Source organism: Falco peregrinus, chromosome Z, assembly GCF_023634155.1.
Source record: "Falco peregrinus isolate bFalPer1 chromosome Z, bFalPer1.pri, whole genome shotgun sequence".
Taxonomy (NCBI): domain Eukaryota; kingdom Metazoa; phylum Chordata; class Aves; order Falconiformes; family Falconidae; genus Falco; species Falco peregrinus.
Window position 1 is genome coordinate 1,211,610 of NC_073739.1, and position 21,006 is coordinate 1,232,615.

The 21,006-nt window shown below is 41.9% G+C and overlaps 1 protein-coding gene across 1 annotated transcript; it reads right to left on the bottom strand.

Moving 5' to 3' along the window:
- Positions 1-773: 773 nt before the first annotated feature.
- DHFR (dihydrofolate reductase) lies at positions 774-20,968 on the bottom strand. The gene is made up of 6 exons (XM_055791607.1): positions 20,809-20,968; positions 20,409-20,458; positions 17,617-17,722; positions 15,559-15,685; positions 2,611-2,726; positions 774-952 (listed from the first exon to the last, which is right to left on the bottom strand). Exons 1-6 carry the CDS (start codon positions 20,892-20,894, stop codon positions 865-867), a joined length of 573 nt encoding a protein of 190 aa, XP_055647582.1. The 5' UTR covers positions 20,895-20,968; the 3' UTR covers positions 774-864.
- Between the last annotated feature and the right edge of the window lie 38 nt (positions 20,969-21,006).

Consider the following 21,006-nt stretch of genomic DNA (forward strand, 5'->3'; position numbering starts at 1 on the left):
CCGGGCAGGCCGTGCCCCCCGCCCGGGGAGGGCCCCGCGGGGCAGGGCAGCACACGGTGTGTGTCAGGGCCGGGGGGATCTCTCCCCGCCCTGCCCTGCTGTGGCCGGCCCCAAAGGCCCCCGGCTTCCCCCGGCGGAGCCCGCTGTGCCGGGAGGGAACTGCCGAGCGCTCTCCCTGCCCGGGCCTCGCCCCACCAGCCGGGGGTTACAGGGGCTCTGCCCGGCACCGCGCGGGGGGCGCCGCCACACAGGTTAATTTTTAAGTTAGTGTTTTCAGCGAAAAGGCTTGAAGTTGACTGTGTGCCCTGGTTGGTTAGGATGCCAAGAAGGCTTCCATAAGGGATCGATGGATCCCTCAGCTGCTGCCCGAGACTTCCAGACTATTTCTCTTGTTATGCTTGCTTACGTTTTCCTCTACACCATTACATTTTAAAGATTATTATAAATGTATATACCATTCCAGTCAAACTCAGGAGTTGTGATGCTTTCTCACTGTTGGATGTTTTGAATCAGGAGATACTCTAACTCTTTGTTTAGGGAGAAAAGTTCAGATGCAGTCTAATGAGTTTCATTACCTGTGGAATTGTTAGGGATGCCGCCACGGACTGTAATGATCAGTGCAAGGTCTCATGCCACCTTAGCCGTGGTGTTCCTTACTGCTATCTCTTTCATGCTGCTGACCACCCTCATGTTTCCACTGCAGGGTGTATACTCAAAGCACGGGTGTGTTTTTGGAAGCGTTCACTACTGAGATACTGTACCATCAGGCAGGATTTTCTCTCAATAATTTAGCATGTATTTGCACTCAATAAAGACTCATGATTTAAAATGCCTGCTCTCACATGAAAGTACAGAAAGCCTCATTTACTGTGCCAAGACAACTTTTTCATACACTTCAAATCTGTACTGGATGCCATTCTCTTCTTGGATATCAGCAGGAACACCTGGGTATCTGGAGAAAGAGGAGAAGAAAAAGTAAAAGCCAACAAGTAGATAAAAGTGTCATTATTACAAATGACCTGTAATTTATCCAATCAATTAGAAGAGTTGTTTGAGAAGGAGACAAAAATACCATCCTTACAACAGGTATATTAAGTACAAACTATTTTTAAAAATCATGTTAACTACTATCAGCAACTTGTATGCATATCTTTTTAAATCATTAAAGCACACTCTGATGCAAAAAAACCCCTCCTTTTTGGCTTAATCAAAAAACTCCATGTTCTTGTTAAAGTCTCCAACATGTTACTTAAAATGTCTGCAAATATAGAAGAGATATATAACACTTTTGGATTTTTTTGCTTTGATTTTCATATGAGTAAAGCATTTCTTAGAACTCTATGACAGCTTTTTAAAGTAGCTGACTGCTACCATGCAAAGTGTTCCTCTACACTCCAGTTTTACTAAACCAGTTTTTATTAACAGACACTCTCAAAAATCTCTTCAGTTCCCTGTGACAGAATAAGGATTTTGTATGAGTAACACTGAAGGAGAAAGAAATTTGAAATTTTGTTTGCTATGTTTACTCTGTCAGGTTTCCGCTTTAGCGAGGCAACTACCTGCTATTTTATACATTCATGTTTCAAGGCCAAATTCTGATTTCAGTACGCTGGCCAAAACCAATACCTGAGAGACAGCCAAGAGGTAGGAAGGGGAGCTTTGTGTCTGACATCAGTATACTAAAGCAGGCTCATGATATGGCACAGTGCAATTCAGGATGTGTCAACAGTTGAACAAGGTGACTTACGCTCTCTACTCACCTTGTCTGTCTCTCCCACACCTTTCTTCCCTGACCCTACCTATTCTTCCCCACTTCAGCGCTAACCCATTCCTGTGCCCTGTGCAGACAGCTTGACTTGCTATTTCTTCCACTACTGTCTGTAACCAGCTGAGAACCAAGACGAGAGTAGCAAGAAGCAGAAGAAGAAGAAGCAGCAGAAGATGAAGACGACGATGAAGAAGAGGTCCTTTCCTTGCTGGTTCTTGAGGCAAACATCTGAATTTTTGCCACCTCCTTACTGCCTGTTGGATGTAAACTTGTTGGAGAGGACACAGAAGTATGACTGGAATATGACAAGGGTAACATGGAAGAAACCACAGTGAATGGCAGAAACTTGCAGTTCAATACTTGTTCCTACTAAGTTTGTTAGGAAGAAGTAATTTTCTCAAGAGAAAGGAATAACCTTAGAAATCTATAAAGGCTCAACCCTCCCTGCTCAAACCCATTTAATTTGGCAATTTATCAAAGACACTGAGAAACTAAATACCATTGACTAACAATGTACTGAGAGTTGCAAAGCTTAGTAAATATCTGAGTAGCTCTAAAATAAGAAACAGTAAGAAAGTTATTTTTCAAGCAAACCAACAGATACAATTCTTTACTGTAAAGATTATGGGGAGGTTGCAGAACACAACAAGTTCCAATAAACCCTCTGCGCTGATTGTGGTGCAATTCCAGGTTCTAAATAAAATATGACTCTGGGGAAAAAATACAGTGAAAAGCGCCTGTAACTCTGAACAAAACATGGCCTTAATAGGACTCTCACACATTCAAATTTGATTATTAAGTCTCCCATCTGAACACAAGCTAGAAGGCATCTTGATACTTACTCTTTGATAAGTTTGTAGTCTTTGTAGTCGATTTCTGGAAAAAATGTGTCACTTTCAAATTCCTGCAAAATTCTTGTCATGAACAGTCGATGATTAATTGGCTTTTCCATTGCTGCCTTTAGAAACAATAGAAACAATTAAAATTGAGCTGTTCCTCTGCAAAACAGCTCAACCTTGCATGAAATAGTGATGTTTATTAAAATTTTTATTATCCTTGTTTTATAACACTATTTGAAGTCCGTAAGACTGTAAATTCTTATTTGGAACACTAGCATTCTTTATGAACTCTCCAAATTCTTGTTCCGCCTGCACCAGCCATCACCATGGCAGCATTCAAAAAGAACCAAGGGGTAAGAGTCTTGGCACATTGATACTGAAAAAGTCAAGTAAAGAGTTAAGAGGGAAACAATAAGTCAGCAAAATATTAATGAAATTATGTGTCTTGATAAACTTGTCCTTGCCTGAACAGACATAGCCAATAGGAATTAGTGCTGTAGTTCAGGTAAGAAAGTGTAGTGGTTAGAATGGCTTTTTGGTTTGAACGACGGCAAAGACACTGCACATGCTTTAAGGAGCGAGGTAAAAAGTTCAACACAGAGGAAGACTTTAAGCCTTCATCTTTAAGACCCTCAGTGAAGACCACCAGGAGACAGTGCACAGGCCCAAGAAGGAATGGCTGTGTTCCGAGAAATATTCTACCCCTATAACTATGTCTGTCCTTCCCACGAATATGGATGTTTATGCTGTATAAATTCCTAGCAAAGTGTGCAGTGTGTGTGTGTGTTAGGAGGAGCGATCCCCCAAGCACCCAGTGCTGAATAAACAAATACCTGCTTAACAGTCACTCTGGCTATTGAGTCATTTATTCGGAACTTCCCTGGCATCAACATTTTCTACTTGTAGATTGCACACCAAATACGTTATCTAAAACTGAAACTCAGTTATTCTATTTTATGTATTATGGGATTTAAGCAAAGCAGTGAAAATTGAACTCTAAATCTCCTATTTTGGACTCTGCTCAAAAGTATTCTAAAAGGGTAATTTAATCTTGTGCAAGTTCTACCTGGTAAGTGGCAGCAATACCTATTCTCAGAGCTTGGGGCATCTCATAGAAATTAAGAAAAAATTTTGAGTAGTCCTGTGAGAAGAAGGAGCATTATGGGCTCATGTCAACATGCAGTTTCTGAATCACACCGCTTTGAGCAGTGGGAGAGGCCCATACCTCAAGGTAACTTGTTCCGATGTTTCATTAATAACACTGCTAAGGATTTATAATGTATTTTTAGTCTGCATTAGTTTGCAATTCCAGTGATCAAATTAACTTCAGAGTTTGATCTCTGGATTATGGCAAAGTGATAATATGTGTTGAAAGTAACATAACAACAACAACAAAGAAAATTTCCAAGCTCCTTGGATGAAAAAAGTTATGAAGGGAGACACCTGTTAAGTGAGCTCCTGACTTACAAATTCATACAAACTCAGGAGTTGAAAAAGTACATTTTGTCTCCAGATCAGACTGAAAAGTGACCGCTTCAAGACTTTCTGGCGTTTAAAACATCCTATTAAAAGCTATACTGGTGCTTATTATAATGCATATTTGAAAAGCTTATAGCTGCTCCTCCCTTTCCCTTAAATTGGCAATGAGCAATGATCTTTGTTAAAGGTGATTCACCATGCAGCATGCTATTAGGTACTACTTCCACAAGTACAGGAACTAAGTAATAGCAAATATAATCCAATAAAACTAATTGGTATCACTGCTGAGAAGTTAGTTTCTAGAAAAGCTGCTCTATTACTACAGAATGGCTTAAAATGGAAGGTGAAGTCACAGCACAGCAGCATCCAACAACATTGCACTGGTGTTCATCCAGTTTGTATATAAATACCACATTTCTTCTTTCTTTAAATAAGGGTGGAAGGAGAAACATACACCTGGAGACTGACAGAAGAACAATAATCTGCTTCGCAAATAAAAACATACCGTGTTCTGTAAACAGAAATACTTTTGTAGTAGAAGAATAAATCAACTTCCTACACAGCTCTATGGGATTTCAGCTTCAGCAAGAACTCTGTACCACCAAGACAGGCCTAGGAGGAGCATACAGAGTGACTGACCGCAGATACTGCAAAGAAAGCTGAAGCATGACAGGGACTGGAGAGTGACCACTGTTCTAGATAAATGGTTGCATGAGTTGAGTGAACTGATCAGCTGTGTAACTGTTTTGTCCCCAAGTTATTAAAAAAAAAAAAAAAAAGTGCAGATACTTCCTGAGTTAGTCAGACCAGCTCTGGCGGTCTGCGTGTGCACACGGCCCATGAATACTACACAACACACAAAAGGAACTTGGGAGAAGAGCAACAGGCTCAAGCTGGCTTCAACCGACATACTCCTTCTCAGCAGCTGGGAATGCCCCATGCCATGACAGTGGAGTATACTACAGAGATGGGCAAGAAGAAACACATTTGTAAAGTGATTTGACTTTGTATTTCAGTTGCTCTGCTCTGCTAAGTCTAAGTTTCACTTATATTGGGATTTAAATACATAGCTGAATCATGTCGTGGGATGACACCCTGACACCTAGCCTTGGCTGTTCCAGGGCTATGTCTGACTCTGGTTACTTTCATGAGGCCTGATCCTGCCCTGTGGACCTACCTCACCACCACGAGCCCTGGCTGGTGACGTCCCTGTCATGCCAGTCAGGTTATTGCCCATGGGTTCCAGCTCCTGTTCCTTTGGGAGCACCTGGTCCTCCATGTTCCCTGACAGTAATTTCAAAAAACTTCACATAGGTAAATTTTGTGTCAAACCTGAAACTTTCCATGTATGGAGTCTCTAAAAGAACCTATTCAGAGAGGACTGGACTCTGACACTGCCTCTGTAAACTACTGCTATGGACCTGGCAGGATGGGAAAGGAGCTTTATCACAACACTGGCATTTTCATGAGGATTAAATTAGCTCCTCACAGACATTCAGTTCACTCTTGCCCTGTCCAGGCCGCTCTTCCCAGTTTCACCACCTTTTTTGGTACAGAAGACAAGTTAGAGGATGTATAGTGCTGATTTGATAGAATGTTGATATACTTTGAATTTAATCAAGGAGATACCCATTATGCATATTTACTCTAATGAACAGAACAGGGTGAATATGACTTTGTTTTAATGTAACATACACAAAATACAAAGGTACAGATGTAAATAATCTTGAATATTTAAACAGAATGTGCAACAACTGAATATATGTCTAGTGATCAGGCGATACTGTGGGAAGTTAGCACAATATTCAATGGACAAAACATTTCCAATAATAGGAGATCAGTACTACCTTTTTTGGTTTTGTGTATATTGTAAATGTGAGGATAATGTACATGATGGAAAAGGCAGTAAGAGAGAACTTGTGAAAAATAATTGTACCAGGGCAAGAGGAGGGGATTTTTAAAACAAAATGATGATGTGTCTGAGCTCATGGTTCTGTAACTTTGAAAAATCTGCCTCCTCACTCCATGGTCATTATGTTACCCACACTCCATTGCCACACTGGGTCTCAAAGTCACTCTTGGTATGGTTTTCATTTACTGTGTTTTTCCCTCATAATCCATTCAGTTATCTTTGGCCTGTACTTGTACCTGGACTGGTTCTCCTTTTGTTGCATATGTATTTGCTCTCCACACAGGCTCACCAACTTGTGTAACAGCTACTGAACATTTTAAGATATCACCTCCTGACACAACAGGGAAAAGCAGTGCTGATTTCTGGTTCACGTTAAAGCACAGCCTATTAAAACCATGACTATTTATCTTTCAGAATCACCAAAACTACTCCTCAAGCAGAGATTACTTTTCAGAAGAGGGAGGACAAGAGAGCTGTCAGGATCCCTCATGTTGTCCCAGGTATGTCAACTCTATATGTGAACCAGTCTTGTATTACTCACACATTATCTTCATAACCCTGTGAAACATTTAGCGTACCCTCATCTTTTTGCTCACTTCCAGGAAATCCTCAGCCTGACTCTGAAGCACAAAGCAAAAAAGAGATGATGTAAAGACCACCTTCCCTGTAATTTCCAGCTGCATTGAACTGACTGCCATGTAAGATTAGATTATATCTGCATGTGTAGGACCATTGCCTTGAATTAGTTCCTCTTGGTAGAGCACAGGTTAAAACAGCCCTGAAACTCTAGAACAAATAATAGCTGTGTATTACACGTAGTTTCAGAAGTATTATATGGAAAATTAATCTTCTTTAGACCTAATCACCAAACCACTGTACACTAGTGGACATAGCAACCAATTGCTGTAGAAGGGACCAATTATTCCTACTCATTTAAAGATTCACAGGTTTTAGGACACACACACACACTGCTTCTGCTTTTCCATCTTCTACTGATTACATAAAATAAGTAAATCAGCCAAAGTAACTACACGAGGCACTTATTTTTCAGGTGTCTTTCTGGACAACAACATTGTCAATCCAAACAAAGTATGAGAACTCTATAAAAGAGAAAATTTCAAATTAAACATTCTGTTTATTTACATTCTTTTTTTCAGCCCTTAAAATGTATTGGATTATTCTGAAGCCACAAGAGTATTAAAGAAATATACTTTACACACTAAAAAAAAACCCCTCACAGCTGAAAATGTCACAAAGTTTTAGACCTTACCTAGGTAAAAGGACTTGCTTAAGTCAAACTTTGGCTATTAGGAGAGTTGTGGTGATAACCAAGAGAATCAACACCTTCAAAAATCCTTTCTTCCCACCAACACTGCCTAGTGAGGCAGGAGACACTGCATGACCAGTTCTCTGCCAGGAACAAAGGCAAGTACAACAAAATTCTGCTATGACTGTTACCAAAATGCCTGACTGTTTTACCCTTGCATAAACAGATACACTTTAGTCACTAGACCTTTCCATGAGCTGGTCTCAAAAGAGGGTCTTTTAAATCTTTTCCTCTATGATCTCTGCAAGTATCTTTGAAAAAGAACTTGAAAAGCAACAACCTTTCATAGCTGCATGATTTGTGTCTGCAACTGACTCACATATTAACCTCTTTTAGTCATTATTTTTTCCCAGAAGAATGTCAAATCAATATGTTTGCTCACAAGAATGAGCACACAAAAAGCTTGTTAAGGAGTAAGAGCAGTAAGGAGTAATTACACCTTTGTTTCCACATTAAAAATCCTGAGAGTTTACTTTGAAGGTTCTACTGGAAAAGCTGGATATGTCCCTCTCAAGTCTGTGAAAGTATAAAGATGCTGAATTAAAGTTTTTTAAACTTTTAAAGGAAATTATTAGTTAATCCACTAGTCCATGGCTAATATTGGAGTTCTGTTTCCTCTAAGTTTATTTATAACTAGGTAAGAACAAGAAGTATTGGCCACCAGAAGCATGACTACAGTAGTCACAGACATACTTTTACAAAACATAAATCTCTATGGGAGGACAGTGCTGTCAGCTGTAATGCTGTGACCCTGCCACGTATATAAAACAGGCATTAGGGAACTGCACGCAGAGTGCTCAAACCCTTTCTAAAAAAACACCTAGAAGACCACAGTAACACAGGAAAACTGCCTTCTCATTCCTATCTTTTTGTTCAGACAACTACACATGGGGAAAATCTTCCATAAAGAACGGTGCTGTGACATTATAGTAATGAAATAAGAGAGTTAGTTTGCATATATGCCAAGAAGACAGTAACCTTCCTTGGAAACAACTGCTCAGGACCATAAACATGCACAAGCAAATAACATTATCATAAGCCTAGTGGTACAGATGCAACCAGACCTTCAGTCTTCACTTTACATAAGGTAAAGTTAGGATTAAGCCATACTAATTACTTCACTCTGAAACAGAACTAGTGGAGAAGCCAATGTAATGCTCAGCTTTTTGCACTAGTTGCCCCCAGAGTGGAATAATGCTTCAAGCCTGCAGCGTGATGCCCCACCATGTCAACAGCATCACGTAGCTCAGAGGAGCCTGCTCCTTGCAGCATGTTCTTTGAGAACAGTCTTTGAAAGGGTGCAACACCACTGCAACCTGCAAGAGTGGAGCATGTGAGCATGGAAAAATGAGCTGACTGCAGAGCTCCCTTGTAAGTGAATCTCAATCCTCAGTCACATCTTAGGCTGAATGCAACACTTCAAAAACATGGTAGCATACATGTTAGTGGAATGATATTAAGTTGTGTGACTGTTGGAATGGAGACTAGGTATGCAGCTCAAAATCATTTTGTCTTACATGCAGGCAAGGTAGAAAATTTACTATTGAATCTTTTATAGTCTACAAGAAATTCAGACATACTAAAATGTAATCTTTATAATGTATGTTCTAGTGTATCAGTATTAGCTAGTGAAGTTTCGGCAGGCTTAAAAAAAATCATGATAAAACTAGTGACTCAAATTGTTATTACTTCTCTCTTCTAAAGAAGTGATCCTTATGGTCCAGCAAAGATCTGAAGCTTAGCAAATGTGGCATTCACAACCCACTCAGGGCATTCAGAACCCAGTGAAGCTTATATGCTTAGTCAAGAAACTCTGTTTAAGAGGGTAATTAATCATCTGCAAGAGACTTGCCACACTAAATATGAACACCAACTTCATAATTCAGTAATTTTGAAGAATGAAAGAGGGTAGATTACCAAACAATATGTCAAATACTAATACACAGAAAGACACCTGAACATGAATATTAGATAAAACTTTCCCTTGGAGACCACTGGAAATTTAATTTTCCAGCTCAAGCCTCTTTGTTGAAGAAAATCCCCAAATGCTATTTATCACCAGCATCCATTTTCTGTTATGGCCAGCATAGATATTAACTAAACAGCAAAACAAACAAAACTTCTTATGAAAGAACTTTTTGTTCTGTTATGAAATTACAAGTTTCTTCTCCAAATTTAATACATGAATACAATTCTGTACTTCAGCAATGTGACCTTGAGTGTCATTGTTTACTTCTGTGGCATTGAGAAAGCAACAAGGTGAGCAGGAACATATAAATTAGAAGAGACAATTCTAAATGTTTGAGATGCTGTAGGAAAAACTGTTTTATCAAGGTGAAAACCCATTTGACATATAGCCTATTCTGGTGTTACTAAAGAGGCCTTGGTTATGAGGACCTGAGTCATAAATTTTTCTTTTTTTTTTAAGTTTTGTTGCTAATTTGGGTGTCGTGTCCGTCCATCCCCACACCTCCACACCCCCCCCCCCCCCTTCCCCGGTAGGTTCACTATTAGGCATTTGTGCTTGCTTATTTTTACAAAGACAGATTTATATCAAACACTTTACAAACAACATATCATAAGATCATACCATCCACATAAATAAATCTACATTTTTTTTTAAGTCGTTGTTTAATATTTGGGGATGTGCTGGACTTACAGTTCCTATTCCTAGTAAAATCTGAATGTTGTTTTAAATCAGTCTAAAAGACACAGTTTGAATCCAGTTAAAAGAGACTAATATAATTTATACTGAGCAGACCCCCTTAGGATGTCCAAGTAGTGCTATTTTTTAGAGTCAGAGCTAAGACGTGAACTCCTCAATTAAGAGACAATACCTCCACAAAGAGTGCATCTGTATTAGTGTCTTAACTCAGAACAGAAATGTGGTTTTGAAGTGAATCTTCCAAATGTCCCCATTCACCGTGCTTTAGTTGTACTGGGCAGCAATCTTGGCATGCACGTACTAAATTTCTTGGGGGTAAAACCAAGGCAGAAAACCTGCTGCAGGAACATGTCCAATAAGCTCTAATAGCTAATAGGGACTCAAGGGCCAGAATCAATGAGTGAGTCACCACCACAAGTTTTCCTGCACACAACAAACACTTATGAGACAGGAGACTCAAAACATCAAGTGCTCACACAAAATCATGGAGTGCCTCTCATGACACATAATGGCTTCATAAATGCTGTGACCTACTGGCCACTGCTGGGCTGTTATACTCCTTCCTCATCCATACCATCAACAGCAACACCAATTACTTCTGGAACTTAGGAGATCCAGAATAGTGCAGAAGATCCAGTACAGCATCACACTGAGATCCAAAGAAATGAAACTTGTACACCTGTGCTGTGAGAAGTCCAAAAGCTTCCCTGGAGGCAACAGTACTACCTTGTGGTTGTATCAGGAGATCATAAACCTGATGAGGTGATCACTGTCAAGTCAAATTTAAGAAGATGAAGGCTGCACATGGCTTTGAACTCTCCGTGGACCGTGGGAGCTGTTTTAAACCTTGTCTGCTCTCACATCCAATTATCATACCAGTACACTACTCAGCTCTCCCCATCCCTGCCAAAACGCTTACTATGTCTAGCTGCTCTGCCTTTTCCTGTTGCAGAGGTCAAGGCTCAGAAGAGACAGTTTCCCAGAGTATGCTGTTGAACACAGCATGAATGTGTTCTACAGCATGAATTATGTCCTACATGAGGACTTGGATGGCCACCCTGTTCAGGACTCACCTTTCTCTGTTCTTCACAGGACTGGAGGCAGCTTATGCCAACACTCCTATGACCCCTGAGTGTACTGTGTCCTTGAGAGGCTAGGGGCAGTAGGCAAGATGGCCATAAGCAACAGACCCCTGCACTGTGTCCTTATACATGTTCAGAAGCTGTCAGTCTTGCTCCTCTCTCTTTTGCAGTCCTACAAAGAAGAGGTTGTAACAATAGCAGTCTCTTGCCTCCATCCCATTCCTCGCCCTGCTGTTGCTGAAGGCACCATCCTGTTCTGAAATACCATCCAGGAACACACGCTCTAGCACCTTTGCTTGCCTCAGTTCTTAGGGGCTGGGCAGGGTATAGCAGCCATCTGTACATAAGACTGAGAGACAGGGTGGACACATGTCCCGAAGAATGCTCTTCTGCACTCAGGCAGCTGGGCAGATGTTCTATCTCAGCATAACTCTCTGGATGAGGATAAGCCAGGCTTGTGTTTCAGCATGGTATCTGGCAGGGCAGCATGAGGCACAGAGGTGATGCAGTATTTCAAATAAGGCAGGCATTCAAACGTCTTGAACTACCCTTTGCAGAAAACAGGTGCCAGCACCCATTTTTAGTCTGAGGTTCTTTGGAAACCTCTGAAAACATGTGTGAATCTGCCTCAATTCACAGGCCACCCTTGTTAAACTTTCTGGCTTGCTACCCTGTGTCTGGAATCTGGCTGGGACGTGGGTGTGGGAAACCAAAGAGAGCAAAGGCTTGGAAGATCACGCAAACACTGCCACACCATACCATCTACAGAAACACAGCTTGGAGGATTGCTTCAAGGAGCGCAGTGACAACAATCCTGATCATGGTGGACCCCCCCATCCCAAACTGATTAACTGATCAGAAGTTGCTACAGTTAGCAGCTATGTTAAAAGGCTCCACAGGACAATAAACCATGCTCTTTAATGATACAGACTCTGGAATTGTTATCTGGCAATGGCAAAGCTGTTGTAGTAGCTCTTGACAGATGGCCTCAGTTATGCGCCCTCACATTCAATACGTTCTGCCTCTATTCTGGGGAATCCCTATGCCTCCAGCCTAAGCTTGACCCCTGTGACAAGGGCTGAGGATCAACCAGGGCAGAGCAGATACAGTGAAGACTCCAAGAATGCTATTACACCCCAGTCTTCCTACTCATCCTCCAAGACATCCAAAACAGCCTATGACAGGCTGTCAAAGCAGCCTACCTGAAGTAAGTGCAATGGGTGCATGCATGAGTTTACCGTTCCCTTTTGTAGTGATCCTGATTGAAAGATCACTGTACACTAAGGATTCAGCGATCCACAAAACAATTAACCTGAACAGACCCAGGCCTGTACTGTGCTGTGCATATTCCTTGGCCACGGGATAAGCTCAGCCAGAAAGTGGCAACAAAGGAGCCAGCAGGCTGCTCCCACTTCATACTGACAACTATGCTGCCTGCATGTCCTTGCCTTTATCTAAAAGAACGGCAAGAAGTTCTCATGTTAACATCCTTTTTTGACAGCCGAAATGACAAATAGACTTGTTTTCTTGTAAGAAAGCCCTGTAATAGTCTCAGTGACCAAAATGAGGCAGCCCTTTCTACAGACAGGGTCTGTGCAGCATGCTGCATGTGGCTTGGACGCTCATTCCATGCCACACAACCTGGAGTTGCAGGGATGTAAGATTACTTACACTATTTTGTCCTTTGTTAGCTCCAATAAGTTGCATTTTAAATGACACTTGACAGAGTCTGGGTGCTCTTCTTAACAGGATCATAATGGATTAGCTCTTCCTAGTGCAAAACAACTCTCTACTGCACTGTTGTTTGGCTATGCTGAGATGCAGAAGAGGAGTTACCCAGCAGACACAGTACTGTTAATTGTAAATGAGTAGGAGAAGCCAGGTGTAAGATAAGGAATAGAAAAGTGTTGATGGTGGATGGGACCATCATCTGCAGCAATCAGTATGGCACTTTCCAGAATGGCCTGCTGTCCTCATCAAGGTCTGTCTTCATAAAGGTCTACCCAGTCTGAAAGATCCAAAATTTGGGTTAAACTCCCCAAGGTGCTAAAAGTGGAAACGACGTGTCCTCAGTACTACCTGTTTCACACCACTCCTGTTGCGTTTAATTGCTGAAGTAGTTACAGGTAATTTCTCTATCACAGGCCTATACTAATAAGGACAATCAGTTCTAAACCTTTGAGCCATCCAAACAAAATAATGCTTTAAAAGCAAATACCTACAAGGACTGAACAAACATTATTTGCTTCAATTACCAACCGCTATTTTACTTCCCACACATTTCTTCATGGTATAAGGGAAATAATCCTGTAATCCTCTGTGCATCTTTAATACAGGCACTAAAAATATTACCTGCAGTTTGATAGAGATGTATGGTTTCCATCAAACCCTTTTAATCAAGATCACAAACCTAGTTTGATTGCAGAAATCTGTCTAAAACTGTCAGATTTCTTCCTAATGAATTAAAAATTCCTTTGAAATGGCCCAAGTAGATGAAAGGGGGAAAAAGTTGAAATTTCAAGTCATACTCCTATATGCTGATCAGCACAAGTAGTATGTTGCAAAAAAACCCTTGATCAAAATTGCCTATTTATAATTATTGGTAATAGTTTACAAAATGGCATTGTTTTCTATAAATACAGCCAGACACTGGAAAAATAGTTGAATTGGAAGTCTACAACACAGACACTTCTGGAAGAACAAGCAAAAATAATCAGTCTTTGCAGCACTAGATGAGAACAAGGCCATTATATGGAAGGAGTAAATGCTTTTGCATACACTATGAATCCTGCAGAATTACAAGCAGAAGCCAAACCCAGTCTCTTACTTATGTCAGGCAGATATGCCCAATCTGAAGAGAATGGCTCCAGAAATCTTACTGCCTGGAAGCAGGCATTTTAAAGGCCGAGAGTGAAGGACAGGTTATTTCTGTATGATAATACTTAATAGACTGAATGCATTGGGACATCAAATGTAGTGGACTTCACCACATGCGATAATGATTATAAAACATAAATTAAAAAAAAAGAGGAACAAGAGTGTTTTACAGGCTATTTACATATGCATATTATTTTTTTTACAACCTTAAAAATATCTAACTACTTTATTTTTTTTACTGTAAAAGATGCATTCTCTAAGACACAGAGAAGAGGTTCATGAAAGGCACAAACTGCAAACAAAGGCAAGACATATCATAAAAAGTATTTTCCCACCTCATATACATATTATCAGTCCTAATTTGCTACCAGGAGCATGATGGCGTTTTCATCACACACCTGAAGTCCAAGTGCCAAACAAGAAGTGGAATATATTTTCCAGCATAGTCATGATGACTAAAGGACAGCAGAACTGCTTCCTTTATTGTAAATAAATAAATAAATAAAAAATGAAAGAAATTGCTTTACAAGTCTTAATTAAGATTTTTTTTTTATTCAGAAGAAAGAATGCTTACTGCTGTCCTTATTCCATATTCTTCTGATTTATATGAAGGGAACTAGGGTTGACGGCCATAATCCCTTTTGTGGTACTGTTTGCTAATAAATACAAATTATATAAGAACCTAACAAAAGAAGACAAAATCAACTGAGAGTTAAAGGGCAGAACTTTGACTGTGTAGAGGCTGAAAGGACTACTCTAGTGATGTGGGTGGAGGCACAGAGTTGACTAATCTTTACATCCATATTAATGGAAAATGGGAAGGTTTGCGGAAAGGGAGAAAGATGGCTGAGAAAACATAGGGAAACACAAGACGCATTTTATGCCAGACTTCCCTGCTACAGAGCTAATTCTTAGTTCTAAGGACAGGAAGACTGTTACATTTGTGGGAAAACAGGAGAGTTTATACAGGGCTTTGTCAGTGCAGAGATGGTCCTGATTAGAAAGTGGCACATGCAGTCATCCTGGCACTTGAACAGACACCTGAATACCAAGACACCTTAGACACCAAGAGAAACCTGGGGAGCAGGAACGGTAGGGATGTCTGGTTGCTGGATGGCAAAACAGTGAGTGCTTCCTTTTCTTGTATGATTATCTCCTGTTATTGCTGATACCACCACCTGCCAGCTCTCTCTAAGTCCTCTTTTCTCACCTGTACACCTGTATAGTGTCATACTCTGGCTAAAAATGCCAGATCAATTTTCCTTTCTTTCCACATCCTCTGCAGAGCCAGTCTACTATCTCAGTAAAATAACTGTTACGGGATGGGTTTTGGTTGAAAAACTAGCAATTTAGATATTTAAGAAAAGCTCTCAAAAGCACAGTAACTGCATGACACTGGACCATTAGCAAGAGCACCACCTGGTTACTTGGACAGGCATTTTAAACTTATGACTTGAAATCTTACTCTCCAAGACTTGTTCTGCTGGAATCACTGGAGGGTGCTGGGTGACATGAAGGAAAAGCACTTCCTAAAGGGCAAGTAATAGGAACTTGAGCCATCCTCATCCCATTGCAGAAAATGAGTGATTTAGGAGTAGTCTGAAGATACCTTGTAAACTGAAGTGCCTCCGATGATCCAAACCATGTCTACTTTACTTCTTAACTCTGGTGAATCCAAAAGAGTTAAAGCATCATCCAGACTTTTGGAAAGATAATGCGCTCCTTTTGGGGTTTCCCTAGAAAAAGCAAAGTTTTATTACTAAATAATTAAAGGACCATTCATCATGATAATCAATACAATCTAGACATACAGTATGTTTTGCTGAATTCACAAATAACTAAATGTTTCACATTAGTTAATTATTTTGAAATGCCTATTATTGCTAAACTATGTTAGAATTCTCATCTGACTGCAGGACTGTTTAATAAATCACAGTTTAATCACAACTGTGACTTAAAAGACATAAATTACAGATCTGAAATTTTATATCATGTTTTTTAAAAAAGTGTAAATGAGAAATGTAGAGGTTTATAAAATTAAATATAGATTTCTACCTGAATTCCAGGACATTAATATTTCACTCAATCGAACTAGTCAAAAAAGTCCCTATCTCCCAAGCCCCCCATATTTAGCCCAGAACACAGCAACATCCTCCAAAACCATTTTAAGTGGACATTTTTGTTTAAGAATATTTGGATGACTGTGGGTGATGGATTCAAGAAGAGAGCTCTGAAAAAGGACAGCTCTTCCCTAAATGCTAATAAAAATAAACTTAAAAAAAGGGATTTAAGAGCCACCAGTCTAAGCAGGATCTAGAGAAATACAGTTAAATACACCTGTCAGAAAGACTGCTGACAATTGTCAGATTGTTTGGTGTAGAGCTAGGACTAGTATTCATTACACAAAGTAACAACCATTGTATCTTGTGAATTAATTACAAAATAAAAGAAATAAAAATAATAATTAAAAATTTACAGGTACACGAGTGATATCCCTCGGAACCAACAGTAGAGATGCTTCCTAACTAGACATCGAAAAAATCACAGAATCACTGAATAGTCACGGTTAGAAGGGGCTTCTGCAGATCATCTGCTAAAGCAGGTCCACCTAAAGCAGGCTGCACAGAACCATGTCCAGTCTGGTTTTGAATATCTCCAGAGGAGACTCCACCAGCTCTCTGGGCAGCCTGTGCCAGTGCTCTGCCACCACCAAGGTAAAGAAGTTCTTCCTCATATTCAAAAGGAATTCTCCTGTGTTGTAGCTTGTGCCCATTGCCCCTTGTCCTGTCGCTGGGCACCACTGAAAAAGAGCCTGGCCCCATTCTCTTGAAGACATTCATAGACATTGATGAGATTCCTTCTCGGTCTCCTGCAGGCTACACAGGCCCAGCTCTCTCAGCCTGTCCTCGTAAGGGAGATGCTCTGGCCCCTCATCAGCTTCGTAGCTTCTGCTGGACCCTCTCCAGCAGTTCCATGTCTCTGGTGAACTGGGCAGCCCAGCACTGGGCACACGCTCCAGATGCGGCCTCACCAGGGCGGAGCAGAGGGGGAGGGTCACCTCCCTCCACCTGCTGGCCCCGCTCCTCCTCGTGCCCCCCAGGATCCCACTGGCCACCTTGGCCACACGGGCACACTGCTGGCTCATGGGCAACTTGCTGCCCACCAGCACTCCCGGGTCCTGCTCTGCAGAGCTGCCCCCCAGCAGGTCACCCCCAGCCTGTGCTGGTGCACGGGGCTGTCCCTCCCCAGGAGCAGGATCCCTCACTTGCCTTTGTTGAACATCATGAGCTCCTCTCTGCCCAACTCTCCAGCCCGCCCAGGTCTCGCTGAATGGCAGCGCAGGCTCCTGGAGTGTCAGCTGCTCCTCCAGTTCTGTATCATCAGGAACCTGCCGAGGGTGCCTCTGTCCCTTCACCCAGGTCACCGATGGGCAAGTTGAACAGGGCTGGACCCAGCACTGACCCCTCCAGCCAGGCTCTGTGCTGCTGGTCACAGCCCTCGGAGCTCTGCCATTCAGCCAGCTCAACCCACCCTGCTGTCCACTCATGTAACCCACAATGCCCGAGTATGTTACATTTAGCATTACTTGTGTTACATCTATTGCTACACATATTTTTAGGTGCAGACTTCTCATTTGTTTTAAAGGCCTATTAGTCATCATACATACTTGAGCTCCCTGCTGAGCACGATATTAATTCTGTCTTTTAAAGGACGATTCTTCTCAGGAATGGAGAACCAGGTTTTTCTACCCATGATCACTGCATTCTGTTTACCTGAGTAAGAGAGAAAACACTTATTAAAGGGTGGTTTTGCTCCGTCCTAAATTTGGTTTGGTTGTTTAGTGATATGGCTGGACTTGCCCTCCCTGTTCCGAACTTCATTTCAGCAGTTAAAAAAGGTACAAGCTTAGGCCCTGATTCTCAAATTAGTCACATCCGTAGAAGAACTTGTTTGTGGCCTCAAAGTCTTGTCAGTCAGTTGACACGAATGTAGCCTCATGCACACAGATAAAAGAAAATAAAAAAAGGCATGTCACTGCCCATGACATGCATTACACGGACACTAGCTCTGCTATAGCTACAGGACCAAATTAATCTCTGTGTGTCAGAGCAACTCATACCCTCAAAAGAGTTCTTTTAGTGTTTTTTCCCACTAACAATGTCATTGTTCTCTTTATAAATCTGAGCAGTGTACAGTAATCGACTTTGTCTTTTCATGTTCCATCGTTCCAGTTATACAATCAGGAATAATTGCCAACTTTGAGCATTATCTAATTAAAAAAAAAAAAAAAAAGGCCAGGTGAAAGGGTAACTTTTAGGAGATGAACCAGCCTAATTAAATCCAAAGCAGAAGTGCGATAGGTGTTCAATCATATTCTAGATTTCACTCCAAGTATCATTTCTGACCAAACATTCATAACCTGATCATCTCTTACAAATACCCTAAGAAGAGGGTTTCTCTTTATGAGGAAATTGAGTTATCAAAGAAATAAACAGATGTTGAGACTCACAAAATGTCTCATCAGCAGGAGAGATTTTAGAAAAAATAAAATAGTGTATGTTCACAGCTTTCCTCCCTGCTTCTTGATCTGAGAGACCACACCAGAGAATGGATGCTCCAGTTGTTTATTAGCGATATCTAAAGACCCTTCTCTGGCAGATAAGCTTCATGAGCAAGTTTCCAAGAGACATAGTGCAGTGTCAATTTAGGTATGTTAGCACAGACCACTGGCACCACTGCTGAAGGAAATGTAAAAGTTCTGAAAAACATGCATATTTTCTGACTAAAGGATCACAAAGGGATGCCTGTGGCGTCAGAACAAAGAATTGTCTAGACAATAGCTAATTTAAAGCCATGGACAGTGCAGGTAAGCATGCAGACTAAATGCAAGTTTAGGTGGTGCTTCTCACTTTCAAAAATCAGTGACTCTCTGACTTTCTTAAGTCAATGGTGTGAAGATTTATGGCAGCATAACCCATTAAGAGGTCTGGTTATGACACAACTGAACTGCCTAGCATCCAGCATCACAGTTTATCAGAAGATCTGCAGGCAGGATTGAACTAGATGTTTCTTTTTAGTTGTATTTGAAACACTGTTTTTTGATTATGGGTTATCTGTGCCAGGTAAGATGCAACTTGCAGACATATAAAAAGACTTGTGTTCTGTCTTTTTTGTATGTGAGGTTGCAAGAGGCTGAATCACGTCTCCAAAACATAAGTAAAATCACTTAAGACTGCTGCAGAATGAGACTAGACATTCCTTGTAAAACATGGATAGGTAGACCTTCAATCAGAATATGGAACAGGTCACTTAATCAAAAAAAGGGCAAGTTAGGCTGCCAAGAAGTTTTAGCAAGTAAGTGAGTTTTGCTAGTCAGCAGTATTAACAGGAGCATGAAAAAAGAAACACAGAAAAGAGAGTGATGATGCTGGCAAAGAGAGAAGCAGCAGAAATGGGAGGATAAACCTGTTGTCTCTCATGGCTCTGATTCCATCAAACACAGTGAGCCAGTTGCATGGCTCAGGGAGGTCCTATTCCTCCTCTCCCGATGCCTCTTTCCTGATTCTACCATGCACCTTGTACTCCCAGGCCCTGCAGACACCCAGCAGCCTAGCCTACTGGGTTAGAGAAGTAGAACAGCTTAAGGAAATGTCAATCCAGCACCAGAGTCGGTAAGAAAGAGGAATGGGAGCCATGTGGCAAGGCTTGTCTCTTCTGGCAAAGACAAGTATGCGAAGTACCTGATGAGAACAAGTTAGCTGTTTTCACCTTCTTGTGTGTTTGTGCCGATTTTCACATTTTTTTTCCACCCCACAGTAACTTGTTTTATCTCACCAAATCTATAGTCTATAATATTACTTTGCTGCTGGCCCTGAACGTTAGTGCTGCACACTATCAGTACAGTTGGCTATTGCTGTGTACAGATATACTGCATACGTTTTCACTTTTCTTGCTGTATATTATCAGTACAGTTTGTGTTTTCTGGTGTACTGCGATGGCTCAGCAATCGGAAAAGCAAAATTACTGTCAGAAAGGTCAGAGGGGTGGAACAAATGGCCAAGGCTGAGTGACAGCAAACAAGTTAGATAAGCTAATACAGCCTGAAAAAAATTCTGATTAGCATATAAACTGATTTCCATTTTTAGCTTATTCAGTGTTGGAGTTGTGGGTTAGGACAGGCACATGAAGTTTTCTGCCCTGTTGGGGAAACAGGACTTTGGCATTCTTTTTTTTTACACATCACCTGCAGCCCTAAAATATCTGCCTCATGTCCCGTTTCTTTATCTAATCAAAACAACCTGCAGACTTGTGAGGCTTGGGAGTGTGGGGAAGGGCAGGCTGTTGGCAGAAGCAGGGCTTTTAAGTCAGGGAAAGGTAAAATTACCAGACTTTTCCATGACTGATGCCACACGAAGTAACATAATATGTAGAGGCACACCTGGGCAACAAGTACATTACCTTCCACGTGGGATGTGCTAGTCATTCTTTGGAAGTACCTGTACTCATTCCTGGCAAGAAAACATGGAGCGCATTACAACGTGGTTTAGGGATAAGGTGCATTTTTCTAGATGTGAAAAGAAAATCCTAACCCGAGTAGGGGGAGAGGCCGGACCGGTACCACGCCTGAGGCCAGCCCTTCGGTTCCGGCCCTGCTTACATGAGGGCCACCCTGCAGCCAGGAGCCTGCCGGCCCGACGCCCGGGGGAGCTCCACGGCCCGGTCGCCGCCGCCGCCCCACCCCCCCGCCACCGCGGGCACTTTCCCGCCCTGTCGAGCGCCGCGCGTTGCGCGCTGGGAGCTGTGGTCCACCCGCGCCCCCGCCGCCCCGGCGGGGAGAACGCCGCCAGACCCGCGGTACCTCAGCGACGGCCAGGGCAGGCGGCCGTCCTTCCCGATGCCCATGTTCTGGCACACGGCCACGATGGAGTTCAGCGAGCGCACCATGCCGCCCCGCCGCCGCTTCCGGCCGCGGCAGCCTGGGGAGCGAGGGAGCAGCGAGCGAGCGAGCAAGCAGCGCGCAGCAGCGGCGGGGCGGGGCGGGGCGGGGCGGTGGCAT

Coding starts and splice junctions, on each gene's coding strand:
- DHFR (XM_055791607.1), bottom strand. CDS start 20,894: ATGGTGCGCTCGCTGAACTCCATCGTGGCCGTGTGCCAGAACATGGGC. Junction 17,723..20,408: donor TAGCACATCCCACGTGGAAG/GTAATGTACTTG, acceptor TCTCTTACTCAG/GTAAACAGAATGCAGTGATC. Junction 953..2,610: donor GACTACAAACTTATCAAAGA/GTAAGTATCAAG, acceptor CTCTTTCTCCAG/ATACCCAGGTGTTCCTGCTG.